The 15,011-nt window shown below is 39.4% G+C and overlaps 1 protein-coding gene across 2 annotated transcripts; it reads left to right on the forward strand.

Moving 5' to 3' along the window:
* Positions 1-350: 350 nt before the first annotated feature.
* On the forward strand, positions 351-14,943 carry ncalda (neurocalcin delta a). 2 transcript variants are annotated; one of them, XM_061289025.1, is made up of 5 exons: positions 351-643; positions 8,688-9,094; positions 11,280-11,385; positions 13,177-13,296; positions 13,517-14,943. In XM_061289025.1, exons 2-4 carry the CDS (start codon positions 8,717-8,719, stop codon positions 13,272-13,274), a joined length of 582 nt encoding a protein of 193 aa, XP_061145009.1. In that variant the 5' UTR covers positions 351-643; positions 8,688-8,716; the 3' UTR covers positions 13,275-13,296; positions 13,517-14,943. The 2 variants fall into 2 exon arrangements, with proteins under 2 accessions (XP_061145009.1, XP_061145008.1); XM_061289024.1 differs by having other exon boundaries at positions 352-643; positions 8,685-9,094.
* Positions 14,944-15,011: the final 68 nt, after the last annotated feature.

Genomic DNA, 15,011 nt, shown 5'->3' on the forward strand with positions numbered 1-15,011 from the left:
TAGAAATAGACGTTTGTGGGTGTCCTTATTTCTTTGTATCGTACTACCACTTTGGACTTTAGTGTGCTCCACATTTCTGACTAAACATTTCTGTAATTTTGGGTTAATTACGTGCAATGAAATGGTTGGCATGTACGTATCTTACCATTGCCAGTCCCCTTTTTCTGCACAGGTTGTCCAAAGGAGACTGTCAGCTCCAGTCATTGTGTGTGTGTGCGTGTGTGTGTGTTGACCTATTGAAATCATTTCAGAGCAGTGTCCCTGTTGTCATGGCAATGCAGGCTTCTGTCTCTTTTCTCTCAGTTTCCCCTCCCATTGCATTTCCCCTCCACGCCAGAGTAAGGTCATGTGACTGTGCTGACGTCAGGTTGGAGAGGCAGGCGAGGGAGAGCGTTGGCTTGTGTGTGCGTGCGTGGATGTGCGTGTGTGTTTTAAACAAACCCTCTTGCTTGAACAGATCTCTGGAAGTCTGTCTCTCTATAACTCAGTCAGTTTTTGGTTTCGTCCACATCGTTCTCAATTCTCTTGTGTGTTTTCCTGTTACTATTCTGGCCTGTTGCTTCCTTCTCTCCCTCCACAAACTTGGTGTACAGACTGCTGAGTGATGGACTGCTAAACAACTTGTACATCGCTACAAAGTGAGGTAAGCACCGTGTGTATTCGTATGATGGATTTTTAGAATGACTAGTGGCTGCGTCTGGAACCACAGCTGAAAAGGTTTCTGCTTTTTGTTGCATTGCAAGAAGATTCCTATACTTGTTCGGGGGATGTGTATTAACTGCCTATACTCCTTATGTGTCTTCTTGGTCAACCAAAGTCAACGTGGCTGTGACATTCTTCGTAAAAGATCAATCCCGATTGCAAGACAAGTTGCTTTCTGTCTCAGCAAACAGCCTGATCTTTTTTCAAAGCCGCTGCAGGAAGTGATGGGGGTGGGGGCCGGAGGGGCGGTTATGCTAAGGCGAGTGCGATCATTACGGGGGCTGAGAGTGTTATGTGGTCTCTAGCCACGAGTGATGTGCTGCGCCACATGACTTTCCCTCTCCCAAGCATTCTAATGTTACTGGCAGTCGTGGGCCGGAGCTGTTTCTTCTGCCTGCCAGTGCCGGCAAGACGGCGAGGGGGCTGAGCAGCTGCCACCTGCCCCCCTTGGAGAGAATGGGAAAGCATGAGTGGCATGCAGTGCATGTCTTGTAGTCTTCATGTCAAATTTGAATGGTTACGATGTGAAGCACACACACAACTAATAGGGTAAGAGTTTCCCCGATTGTTTTCCTCGTTGCAGGTTGCACTTAAGAACCCCTCCTCCATCCTTTCAAGACCCTCACACACAAACCCACTCGTCTCGTTGCACGCCTCAAACAAAAGCATGCCAGCCCACATTAGCCCAGAGAGGGCGGAATGAAAGAAACATTGACAACAAGTGGTTTAATCTTCCGATCAAACTCCCCACTCTTACCCACGCTTAGCTTTTTTTCATCTGCCGTGAGACTTTTTTTCAATCTGCCCTTCAACTTTGTGAGTCCAGAACATGCAGCAGCTCAATGTCTTGTTGAAGATTCATATTTACATTCACTAATTAGAGGAGATCTTGGTCTTGCAATTTGCCCCATCGTAGCCACTTCCCAGTGAAATGCTTTCAAGTGATCGTCTACAGCACATAACATCATCCAAAGATTGAGAGAATCTGCAAGAATCTCTGTGTGTGAGGGTCAAAGCCGAAAAACCACACTGGATGCTCGTGATTTTCGGGCCCTTAAATGGCACTGCACCACAAGGAGGAATGCAACTGTAAAGGATATCAGAGAATAAGCTCAGCAATACTTCCAGAAAATATTGTTGGTGAACGCAAACCACCGTTTCATCCGCTGTTGCTAGCTGAAACTCTACAGTGCAAAGTAGAAGCCATTTCTAAACACAAGCCAGAAGTGCAGATGTTTTCTCTCAGTCATTTACGGTGCAAAACTGTTCTGTGCTCAGACGAATTACGATTAAGTTCGTTAAGGAAAAGCAGGACCAACGTGTCATCCGGAATGAAAGGCACTGTAGATCGTTCACCTCACATTTTGCACATCATATAAAGTGGAAGACGCAAAAGCCGTTTGAACTGGAATAGTAATAGACAAGGATGGAAAAACATACCTATGTCTAAAAACTTGAGAAACGGATAAGGATGAGTTGCAGTATTGAAAATGGCTTTGTCTCAACTTTTGGGCAATTTGATTTGTGTGTTTTATTTATATACCGTAATTTCCGGACTATAAGTCGCGGTTTGTTTCGACTTGTATACATATATATGTTTTTTTTCACTTTTTTGGGCCTTTTGTGGCTGGTGCGACTTTAAACTTTCCAAACTTTATAAAGCTAAATATCGCAAGTTTGGCTAAACTTCTTAAGGGGTCTATAACATCCTGTTTTGTACTTTAGAGGACTCATGTAACACTAGTGGAAACTAACTTGAAGGCAGTTTATGTAACCAGTGATTTATGACCGCAGTCAGGAAGACAGAGATGGAAAGAAAATGTGTGAGAAAGAAACTAAACAGATAAGAGAAGATACATATGCTGAAGTTTTAATCAGATTCTTTTCAAAGACTGAAAGGTTAAATAAATGTTTAAATAATGTGTCTGACTATCAAAAGTAAGGTAGAACAAAATATTCCTTATGCTGAACCTGAGGACAATCACAATCCATTTTGTGACGCTAATCGACCTCTATCTGTTCAGTACATCTTTCTTTTGATGTAACAAAAGCACATGGGGAATCAAAAATCTCATCAGAAATTACACTTGGTGCATTCCACATTGTCCAAACTTGCTTGTCTGCCATTGTGTTAGTTGGTTAGCCCTTTTCTAACCATAGTATTCAACACAATTCAATGACCTTTCACAGTTTCCTTCCTTTGTCAGCAAGGTCATCTTTTTTCAGGGACTTCTTGAGCCTCCTGTATTCCAACTGGGGCATTATATGTAGGTTCTCTACAGTAGCAGTTTTGGGCACTATGAAGAACTGCCACTGGTTGTCAAGGACTAAATGATTATCCCCCTTTTGGGACCAACACTATTAGATGTAGTACCATCACAAGCTTGCAGTGTTGCTGCTCACTTATATGTGCTTTTATACACCAACGTCTTGGATGTTCAGCTCAAACCCATTTTCAGAGGTAAATGGACATGAGGTGTAGCTTGTTTGTAATAATGTGGTAATTCCCTAAAACCTCAACTCTTTGCTAGGATCCTAAAGGTGATTCCAAAGAAGAGAAAATAATTAATCATCAGAACATTGCAGTAGCTGTGAGAAGCTCTTAAATCCTGCAGGGGAGCAGGACACAAGACCCTGGTTGATATGTAAATTAATATAAAAAAATATTGCTCACTTTAACATGAGTATAGTGTTGATATAATTGGCAAATTTAAAGATTATTTTCACACAGGTGCTTATTGCTTAACATCTCAAGCAGTTTGCCAAAAAAAAAAAAAAAACACATTCTTGAGGTACCTTTCTGTCTGTGTGGCTCAAATTTGGTTGTAATCGACATAATGGTCTACTTTGATGTACCCAATTAACCCCAAAAGGACGGTTCCACACTAAAATAGCCAACTTTCTATCTTTACGGTTTGGGTTCTTGAGAACTTATTCATGGGCCCTAATTAATCTTCAGAGCACTGTTGCATGTCTTTGCTCTTTCTGCTCTTTGCAAAGGTGCCATCCGTAATTGATGAGTTATGGATGCAGTTCCATGTTTATGATCAATGCAAAGGACATCTGACCTGCCACAGACGCATTGTCATTTTGCAATTGGGTTCTTTATAAAGAGGGGTCATGGGTCATTTAACTGAAATCCTACGTCCAGTGTTTGCTGAAAGCTCAAAGGGGTCGCCTGCAGTCCACGCATTTGTAAAGGATAACCCTGGCCGATAGGCTCTCATGTATTTGCTGGACCTGTGAGGAGCAGATGTTCTATTTTTATCCATAGAGTGGAATTCCCACACACTGAAATGTCATGCTGGAGATAAGCAAATGATAAAAAGGAAGTTGATGTCACTTACTTTCTAGACCATATTTGAATATTTGATGCGATTTCGTAAGATAACCTTGTCACTTTTCGTGATATAGTAAATTGTTCAAGCCACCATAAGATAATCATGTCTAGAATAAAAAATATAGATCTTATTTTGAAAGTATTTCAGATATTATTATTATTATTATTAACTTACATTTCAATAATCCTGTTTTTGTGTTTTTTTCCATAAACTGTGTTATGTGGGAAGCACACTAAATTCGGATCATAATCCATCTTTCCAGCAGTCTGTATTTTCAGAAGAAATTCAAAGACGTTCTAGTTTCGTGGAGTCATCCTGTCTCCTGACCTCCCCTGATGTGACTTCCGTTCTTTTGGTTATTTTCCGTGATGCCACATCCTGTTTCTATATTTTTCTGCACAGGAAGTAAAGCAAGCTCTGGTCCATCCCTGGGGGCATACTTAATGAGAACCATCTCAAGCCCCAAGCTTTGCCTCCAGACCACTCTCACTGTCTGCCACAATGGCAGACTTCTTGATGTCTGTTCTAGTCAAGTGTCAGCCTTGACTTGGTACATTTTGGAACCACCATTCCATTGCCCAACACTGATGGTTTTACGTATGAGCAGGTGTCATTAAGGCCAGATTGTTTTGTTGGTTTGAATAAGTGAACCACAACCTTCTCATGCAACGTTTAACTCGAGCGCCTCTGTCTGCAGAAATTGTTTGTTGGTCTGTCAACTATTGAACAGATAGAACACTGGGGTGACAGGGTTCAGACTTTTTTTTCTCAGAATTCTGATTTTAAAGTTAGAATTCCCACTTTCTGACTTTAAAGTCAGAATTCTGACTTTATTCTCAGAATTCTGACTTTGAAGTGAGAATTCTGACTTTAAAGTCAGAATGCTGAGAAAAAAAGTCACAATCTTGTCACCCCCCTTTTTTTTTTCTTCACTGGACCTAATCCTCTTCCGTCCTTACCGTGGTTTCACTGGATGCTTTTAAGTTGGTAATCAGGAGGCTCACCCATGTATTTGTAGATGTTCTGCTTGGTTTATAAGTTTAATGCTTGGGTTCAGATTCTGACAAAATTGTGCAAAATTGAAATAGTTTAATCCATGTTTTTGTTTGTGTAGCTGCTATGATTATTGTCCATCTGGAACTTTACTAACTGTTCCATTGCTAGTCTTGGCCAGGGCACTCTTGGATATGGTTTTCTTGGTTAATTAATTGTTAAGAACAAGAGCATGTGTAAATTTCAGTTCACAATTGTATAAAAGTGATGGAACAACTGTATTATATTTTCTGCCAGCCTCAAGGTGTGGTTGAAATACAACTTGGATTCCCCCTTTTCGTAAAGAAAGCATTGACATATTTTTGGGGAATTTTACCAGTTCAAATTTGTCAAGTTCAAACTGATCTTCACAGCAAATCATCATAGTATCATTCCAAGCAGTGACCCAAGTGTTTGTCATGTCAGGCTGACCAGACATGGACATCAAACTCATCATAACCAATATTGGGAGTACAAAGCAGCAAGGAAGCTGAGCTGACTCCCGCTTGCTCCCAAAATAGTTGTCGAGTATGACTCAGTTGAGTGGGTGCTGAATCCACCGGTGCTTTATTCTTCATACACCTTTTCTTTCACATTACATCATTTTTATGCAAAATGTATTTTATGTATTTTTTCCTATTGCATTACCTTAAGCACAAATGAAACGCTGTGATCTTGTTAGTGAACATAAAATTGACTTTTGCATGTTTTTCTGAATGAATCAATAAGCCTTGTGCACCTACTCTTCCTTTTGCAAGGTCTGTTACTATGGTAACCTAGTGAAGGAAGGAAAAATATAAAGGTATGTTCGCCCTCTATTCAGCTATAGCCTGGCCACCAAATTCTCGTCAGAATGTTTGAATGGATTTAACCTTTGTGGGTCCACCAGAGCACATGTGACAAACACCGTGGGATTGAAAATATATTGTTTTTCATGAAAATTAGATTTGGATGAAATGTTTAATTATGAGACTAAATTAGGACTGACACTTTTGTGTGTGTGTTTTCGTCACTTGAGCATTTTGTTTTGCTGTTTCTCACATTGTAAAGCCAGCCTTCATAAATTTCATTTCAGCTGTCAGAAGGACTTTGTCTTTACAATAGGCTGGATGCCTGCTCTTCACCTCACGTACCTTCACCCACACATGTAGACACATACATCACGCAGTTCCAGCCTCTCTGTTTTATGTGAATGCATGTATAAGTGGATGAACATGTCACTGCATTCAGCCAGAAAACTCCCCAATGGTCATGTTATGTGAACAGTATGTTTCTATGGTAACTGCTATTAAAATAAGCTTCCTAAGCGAGTGTAGGTTGCAGTAAATGGGTTAGTGTATGGAATTAATGTATAAGCAAAAAAAGAGGAGTATTGAGATTGACTAATTATTTGTGTTCAAGGGGCTTTTTTCACATTCCTGCTTGTTTTATATTTGCAGTCTTGTTTTGGATGTGAAATCTAGTTGATAAATGTTTATTGAACTTTTTAATTTAGCCCCACATTGTGGAAGTAACAAGTTGGAGTATGTGTGACTATTACTGTGGAATACTAAAATTCCAATAGTCTTTTCTCGTCAACCTCCGATTTCTGGATTGAAAAAATGATAAAAATTAAATTCATTATTCCTTGTGATTAAAACAATAGTAGTCAACCCCGCTGTCTATATTTTGCCAGCTTTTTGAGATTCAGTACACCAGCAGTGCTCCTACTTAATTGATGTTTTCATGCATGCTTAACTGGGCTAAGTGACTTATGCTGCAGTCAAGCCAAAGGCAAAATTTCACTTAAATTCGGGGCTGGTTTAAGCGTAGATTCATGCTACATCATGGAAGCTTATAGTTCATCCGCATGTTTTTGTGTATTTTAGTGTGAATCTAAGAATTGAACTACAATTTTTCAGTGATTGTACATTAACATTCCCCAACCACCTACTTTCACAATACTAAAACAGTAAACATTGCAAAATGTATTTGCGTGATAATCCATTGGAATTAAGTTTTGACTTGATGCAGCCTGACTGATATAACAGGTATGTTTCTGTTAAAAAAATATTTGTCAGAGAAATAAAAGTGTCCTGTTCTGATTTACTAAACATACTTTATCAGAGCTGCGATGACATTTTCCCTTGTAACATTGGAAGCTATTTCACCAACAAAAACATTACCATGTTTGGCTGCTTAGCATGCACTTCTACAAACAGTAAATTTGACTTTTGATGTTACTTTCGAGAAGGACTAACAGATGTGTTTGGCAAATATGCAGCTATCTCCCAGAGCATTGGCTGGGATATGCGTAAGTGACTCCAAATTAAGTGCACAATGTGGTTAAATGCAACTTCAATAATGCTATTTTGTTTCTGTGCAAGATTATCAGCTTTGCAAATTAGGAGAAATATTACAAGTGAAAAAGACGTTCGCCCTCTGCCTTTACACAACGAGCAGAATTGTTCAGCAGCACAAGTCATCACACAATCTTCAGTTCCCCATCAACAAATGGGTGTCTCCTACTGTGAGTCAACATCAGGAAATGGTGCAAGCTCAACTTACTAGGAATCCTTCCTTTTCATATTTGTAACACTTGTGGTGGCTGATCATGCGAGTGAGTGACCCTGTGTGAAACTATGCTGTGGACTGGCGCCAACATCCATTCTTTCCCCTGGCTTCCCCAATACCGCAACTACTTTGGTATTATTTCCAGAGATGGATAAAGTAGCCCCAAACTGCACTTAATGTTACTTTAGAATTATGTGCACACTTAAAATTGCTGGGTTAAAAACAACCCAGTCGGGTTAAAAATTCCGACAAACCCAGGAAGTCTGGTCAAAAGTCTAATAAGTCTTTGGGCAGATCTGAGACGGCACTCACTTCAGAGAGAAAAAGTTTCTTTCTTTAAATACTCAGAAATAACAACTAAATAGTTTCTCATTGGCATTTTTCAGAAGCGGTTGATCTGTATGTCTTTATGTCAAAGCTAATCTAAAAGAAAAAAAAGAGGATTTTCTTTTGACAATTACTTTTGTCCCATTTGATAAAATTGTCCAGCAGATTGCTGTAATTCTCTATAGTGCTTGTTGCATTCGAATGCAATTTGACAAGACTATTTTCTCCTCTCCGAGTTACTAATGTAGTAAACCGGAACCTCTATCAAAGTCTGAGTTTAATGTGTGTCAAGTGATTTTATAGACAGCTTAAGCTCACGCTGAGCATATGGTGCTGAGTGTACTTTGTACACAGAACTAGTTTCCATGTAATGTTCCGTTTGTTTGTAAAAATGGGAGTGATTTCATCCTGTTAAACGTGAAGTGCATGCAGTTTGCATTTTCGGGCAGCATTTCACAAAAGCCACTTAAGGTTAGACGTTTGAATCCTTTTGACTGGACAAGGCAATTATTTTGTAAATTACTAATAGCTACTGTATGTATTCGTGTTTGTCAGTCAAAATAACTTTTGGCACATCTTACTTTGCTCACAGGGTTGTTTAAAATGCAAACTTCAGTCCGCTTCATACGAAACTGGCAACGAGGATGTCAATTCACATTTTCAAAGCTCTGTGCTGACGACATCCTTGGCATTTAAAAATCAAAGCTTCTTAATTTCTGTGTCCTCCAGCAGTGAGTCAACTATTTGAAGGACTGCCAGACATGGGGAAGCAGAACAGCAAGCTTCGTCCTGAGGTGATGCAGGACCTGCTGGAGAGCACCGACTTCACCGAGCATGAGATCCAAGAGTGGTACAAAGGCTTCTTGCGAGATTGCCCCAGTGGAAACCTGTCCATGGAGGAGTTTAAGAAGATCTACGGCAACTTTTTCCCGTATGGAGATGCCTCAAAGTTTGCAGAGCATGTCTTTCGCACATTCGACGCAAATGGTGATGGGACAATAGACTTTCGGGAGTTCATCATTGCTCTAAGTGTGACGTCACGAGGAAAGCTGGAGCAGAAGCTAAAATGGGCCTTTAGTATGTACGACCTGGATGGAAACGGCTATATCAGTAAATCTGAAATGCTGGAGATTGTACAGGTGAGTAAGTCCTCTGTTTTTTTACAAGGGCTAAAATACAGAATATAACATTTTGAGGCAAATCAAATTTAACATTAGTCCTGACAAAGGTTGTAGTAACAGTGAACCAAAAAATCCCTTGGTGAGATTAGGACAAACACTACTATTGGCAAATGAGGACACTTTTGTTCAAAAATGCTAAAAGGTCCTTTTTGTTCATTTATCTATGGCAACCACGTGTATAGATAGACAATACATTGAAATGCACTTCCATTAGATGACTCACTCACATAGATATAGAATTAATGTTTTGTGAAACATTTTGCTAAGTGGTGTGCCGTGAAATGTGCCTTGGCTTAATAAAGGTTGCGAAACACTGCTGCGATGGATAAAAAAACGGATGGATTTTGCTTGTTTAAGTCATATCCCACAAATGAAACATGCATCAGGAACACTGTGTTTCGACTAGTCGGGCTCCACAGAACATATGATTACTAAGAAAATTTGGCTGTTGACTCCTCCTTTAAGCTTAGCCCATTGATATTTGATGCAAACTTCATCAATCATTTTACTGTTACTACAATACAATGTCTTGATTGTCATTGTACTGGCACAATGGAATATGATTGTTTTCCTTTAAAGTGCCATGATTATTAGAAGAAGTAACGGGTATAAAACAATAAAATCTTGAGCATCAGTGTTCCAATTAGACCAGGGATGTCAAACTCATTTTTTTCGCGGGCCGCATTGTAGTCATAGCTTCTTTCGGAGGGCCATTATGACTGTCAACCCAAATAAATGTATGAGCACCTCATATTATATACGGTAAAAGCTACAAAACAAACTGACAACCAACTCGTTTTCAAATCAGACGAGTAAAAACTGGTCAAATATTAAAAAAAATATATATATTTTTAAAAGTGAAGACAATTTGCAACTCTAGTAATGACACACGAATTTACGGGCCACATAAAATGATATGGCGGGCCGTATCTGGCCTTGAGTTTGACACCTGTGAATTAGACAGTGGTTTAAAGTTGTCTGGTGTCTCCTACTATGACAGCTCGGATATAATAACCTTCCTGAAGTTGGTTTACTCTTGACATGACAGCTGCGATTCGGCTGGTGATCACTCCAAGGTGTGTCATGCCTCTAGCCAAAGTCAGCGGGATAGTCTCCAGCACACCCGCAATATATTCTGAATAATCACAACGTGTTACGGGTGCAAATCTGCCTTAGGTGATTTTCGTAATATTTGACAGCTCTGCGTTTATAACATAAACACAACCCATTTGCAGTTTGGTGTTTTGATGTGACTGTTGCAAGCGCAAGATGTCTAATTTGACTCACAAACTACTACAGTGTAACAAGAAACAATCACAGTAACCATTTTTCATGGCACTCAGGTTTGTGTTGCTCACACATCTACAGGATCAGCTCTTTTGTGACCTAAAAGATGAACTTCCCTGACACTTTGTAATGGGAAGCATAACTATCTCCTATATAAAGCACTGTAATCACAATCAGCCCTCTTCTGTTCACATGTCAGCTCTCATTCTCCTCAGGGCCGCGTCCTTATTAGAGACAGCAAGAGTAGGCTATGATTTTGCTGTTTACCACTGAGCAGCCTGCAAGGATTCAGACAACAGATGATAGTGTGTGTACGTGTGTGTACGCACGAGCATTATTTTCAAGATCTGTCCATTTTCATGCAAATTAATGTATTGCATTTTGAAGGGACTCATTAGCAGGGAAAAACATTTTTAAAAAATGGTTCTTAATAATCCCCTTAGCCATCTTATGTTAGATGAGAAATCCAATGGTCCATATTTGACAGCACTACTCCTCTCTCACCCTGAGAAATCCGATGACACGACCACAAAGCCGGGTCACTGAACACTGCTCAAGTTCTGAGCTCACTCTATGTCAGCTGAGATTGACTCCAGCCTGATGTATAAATAAGCTGTTTGGTTGAGGGGAGTGTAAAAGGTGGAATCGAACCCACACCCTCTGAACTGTGAAGCGGATTTTAACCATTTAAAAAAAAGGAAAAGTTTCGGTTTTTTTTACTATTTTGTAATAACCGTAATTTTACGGAAGTTTCAGTTGTGTTGTAAATTGTCTATCTGAAATGAAACAAACTGGTTACTTCCATCAAAGTGATTTGGAAAAATTACTGAGCAACCCTTTGTATGCCTTCATTCAGGCTATTTATAAGATGGTGTCCTCAGTGATGAAGATGCCTGAGGATGAGTCAACGCCTGAGAAAAGGACAGAGAAGATCTTCAGGCAAATGGACACCAACAGAGATGGTAAACATTCATTACCTGCTGCTCTTTTTTAAGCTGTTCACACACACACGCAAACACACGCACACATTATTCAATTCCTGTCTGACTTTTCAACATTTAGAAATATATATTCAATTCATGCATTTTTCTTTCTATATTATAGAGCAAAAAAAGATGCAATTGTATCTTTTGAACTATACAGTGTAAATCCAGCTTTAAAGTTGAAGTGAGATAGAAGCATGTTATTTTGAAGTGCATGTGTGTCAAAACATGTCACTGCCAGCTGGTTTGCTGGCCGTCAGCTGTGTTCTTCTGACCTTTGTCTGCTTGACTTTTCAAGCGATACTCCAATTTGAAGCATTGACAACTTAATTGACACAGACCTGATATTGATCCATCTTGCACAAACTTCCTGCATTCATGCACTGTACTGCTGACCTGTGAGAACACTTTTCATCTTTGGCTGAATTTCCACTATAAGTGGGGATAAGTTACCCGGTTCCTATTTCTGAGAGCAGGAAGAGAAAAAAAAGAATGATGGGAATCAGGCCTCTTCTAAATGTGGATAAAAAAAAGATCGGCCAATTCGCCCGCAGCGTATCCGACAGATTAGACACACACCATTAATGTGAGCCACTTAAATTTGTTTCACAAACACAGCAGTAAATCTTAACTATGACAATGGCATCGACCAATAAATATGAAACATTAGCAATGCACAACTTATTAACAAAGAACACTTCCGATTTATTAAGCAAAAAAACATTTTGGCAGTATTGGCCAAGTACTAAATGGTACAATATTTTATTTTTTTATGAGATGTTTTTCCAGCATGGGTTTTGTCCATGCCACTTATGTTATGATTGTCCAATTTGCGAGTCTGCAGTTGCGGGTTGTTCCAGTGTTCAGTGAATGCAAACAATGTCATATTGGAAATGTGTCACTTGAAATTTGCATGTCAATGGGGGGTGACAATCTGATATTGGCATGGAACCATGATTGGACACTCAGATCTGTAGTGTAATCAGCCGTAAGAATTACCATATTGCACCTTTTAAGTAATTCCATAGTGTGGGGTTATTTTTACTATGACTATGTCCCTACTTACAACGACGGTCGAATGTTGACATTATAACTTATTAATTGGTGAGGAAAAGAAGAATCAACACCAGAAGACTTTTTTCTTCACTTGTGAGGAGCATTTCCACATCCTTGTATTTGAAATTTTGATCAAAAACAATACAGTCCGAAAAATGGTCCGTGAGTTATCCGTTTTTTTTTAGTATTTGATTACACGTGTGCCAAGCACATGGTGTTGCTTGGCAACCTGGTTAGCTTTCATTCCCTTTGCACCATCTCCGAAGCCTTCAGGATGGTATTCTGTTTAAATTGCTTGTATTGGATTTAATAAAAAGGTGAATGGAAAAAAAGACACTTCCTGTCAAAGTAGACTGTAGATGAGCCACGCACACGTCATACGCCAAATCAGTATGACTTCCAGATCCAATAGTTCATTTCACATATAAAGTGTGACCTTTTTTCCAACTGGATCTCAATGGAATTTCCTGTCTTAATAAAATGTGAACGCAGACTTTCCCCAATTAGTCCTCTTTGGTGGTTATTCATGGATTTCTAAGTGACACATGGTGGGTGTGTTACAAGCCTAGACAGGAGAAATATCACACTTTCATAAGAAATTGATTTAAGTGTGAATGGGAGAATATGTACCTTGCGGAGCTGCGGATTTAAAATGGTACAGTACTGAAATCTGCTATTTGAATAAATAATGTGTTTACTACTACTGTGTTTTAGGAAAACTGTCCCTGGAGGAGTTCATCAAGGGGGCAAAGAGTGACCCTTCCATTGTACGCCTGTTGCAATGTGATCCCAGCAGTGCTGGACAGTTTTAAAGACGAGGCACCGACTTGACTTGTAAGACTCGTGTTGATAATCAAAAAATGATGTCAGCCTTTCAACTAGATTACATAGCGTGTGGAAGTGCATGTGGGACCTTTTGTGTGTCCTGCTGGAAACTCATCCTTTAAAAAAGAAAGGGTTCTGTAGTCTTGTAATTTGATAGAAGCACTGTCCAAGGATTTTCAACTGTTGTATTTGATGAAAATATTCACACTGGTCATTTCTTCTCCTTTAGAACTTGTCTGGGTCATCGACAACGCCCTTCACCCTCCACTGTGGAGAAGACTGACGAAAAATGTCAAGCATGTGACAAAGAAGACGACAGGCCTTCAGTATGGACTGAAGACGTCAAACTCCTGACCCACGAGCAGTTCTCCTAAATCCAGGCAAACCCCAACTGCCAGACCTTCCATTGGTTTGAAAGCCTAGTCAGCAGGCTCATAGAGAAGATTTCCACTAGGTTGTATATACACTGGCATTTCTGTATCATTGTCCTTGCTTGGCTCTTTGAGGACGACGCAGTGTGCATGGTAGAGAAGGGTGTACAATAATGAGAACCGCAACAGCGGTCTGATAAAAATTACTTTGTGTAAACAGAAGAATTTAATCTGCAGAGCAGACTTGAGAACAAGAATTATGTTTGACTTCCTCTTTGCCACATTGTGTGAGAATGTATATCAATGTATATGGTGAATTCCCAAAATGTGTTTCTTTTGCAAAAAACCCCAATATGCTCTTATTTGCATTTCACAGCACTTGCAAGGTCTCACAAATGGAAGGATGGTTTATATCCCTTCAAGATGATTGACAGAGAACTTGTGGTCTCTCTAGTTTTTGAATACAATGTCAGGAGAGAAAAAGAAGAGCAATTGGTTAAGCAGATCCAACCTGCGATGGTTGTTCTGTCTGTCACATTTGCATATATGTATTCACGCTTATGTGGGATTTCCAGTATAAAAAAAACAAGACTTCACTTAATTTTGAATGTTTTTAAATGCTGCATGTCTGGTGGGATCGATCAGTACTGAAAGCACATATGCATGGAGCTTATGCTTGTGTTTATTTACAACTGTTGTTTGTGGCTGAATCTCACATGCAGTTCTGTGCCTCTGTTCTCGAGTACTGTTATTGCTAGGATCCGTACTACCAGTAGTCAGTATTATTGAAACCACTGTTGGAAGTTTCTTTTAAAAAGTGCGAATCTTAGAGGCACCTTGGCCCCTTCATCGTGGAGGAGCATTTTCACTTGGGCTTAGCTTTGGGACTGAAGAACTGTATTGAAGTATTAAAGAACTGCTGTTTTTATTTCTACCATGCAGATAAAAACATAATCACTCCATAAACTACTGCAATGATATCCCGAATGGGTTGCTTTTATTGTAATTGTGAGAGTTTCTTCTTTTCTTTTTTTTTTTCCAGGACCATGTCAGAGGTGTAACTTTTCTGTAAAAATTTAAAAAAATAATCTTGTGGTTAAGTGCCAAATAAGCAACACAAGCAGTATTGTATAAACGTATACTGTACATTGTGATTTGTTCAATGGAATGTTTGTAGTTGTTGCATTTTTGTAGGTTTTGTATGGTATCCTATGTTGAATGGCTAAAGTTGGCGAAATACACGATTCTGATTTTGGTCAGCCTTAAAAGTAAAGAATTAAGTTTACAGTTTGACGCAGTTTCTTGTGTTCGGTGTTAATGACATTTTGGTTACAGACTGATCTCTGAATTCGT

The sequence above is a fragment of the Syngnathus typhle genome, linkage group LG10, assembly GCF_033458585.1.
Source record: "Syngnathus typhle isolate RoL2023-S1 ecotype Sweden linkage group LG10, RoL_Styp_1.0, whole genome shotgun sequence".
NCBI lineage: Eukaryota > Metazoa > Chordata > Actinopteri > Syngnathiformes > Syngnathidae > Syngnathus > Syngnathus typhle.

Coding starts and splice junctions, on each gene's coding strand:
- ncalda (XM_061289025.1), top strand. CDS start 8,717: ATGGGGAAGCAGAACAGCAAGCTTCGTCCTGAGGTGATGCAGGACCTG. Junction 9,095..11,279: donor AAATGCTGGAGATTGTACAG/GTGAGTAAGTCC, acceptor GCCTTCATTCAG/GCTATTTATAAGATGGTGTC. Junction 11,386..13,176: donor AATGGACACCAACAGAGATG/GTAAACATTCAT, acceptor ACTGTGTTTTAG/GAAAACTGTCCCTGGAGGAG.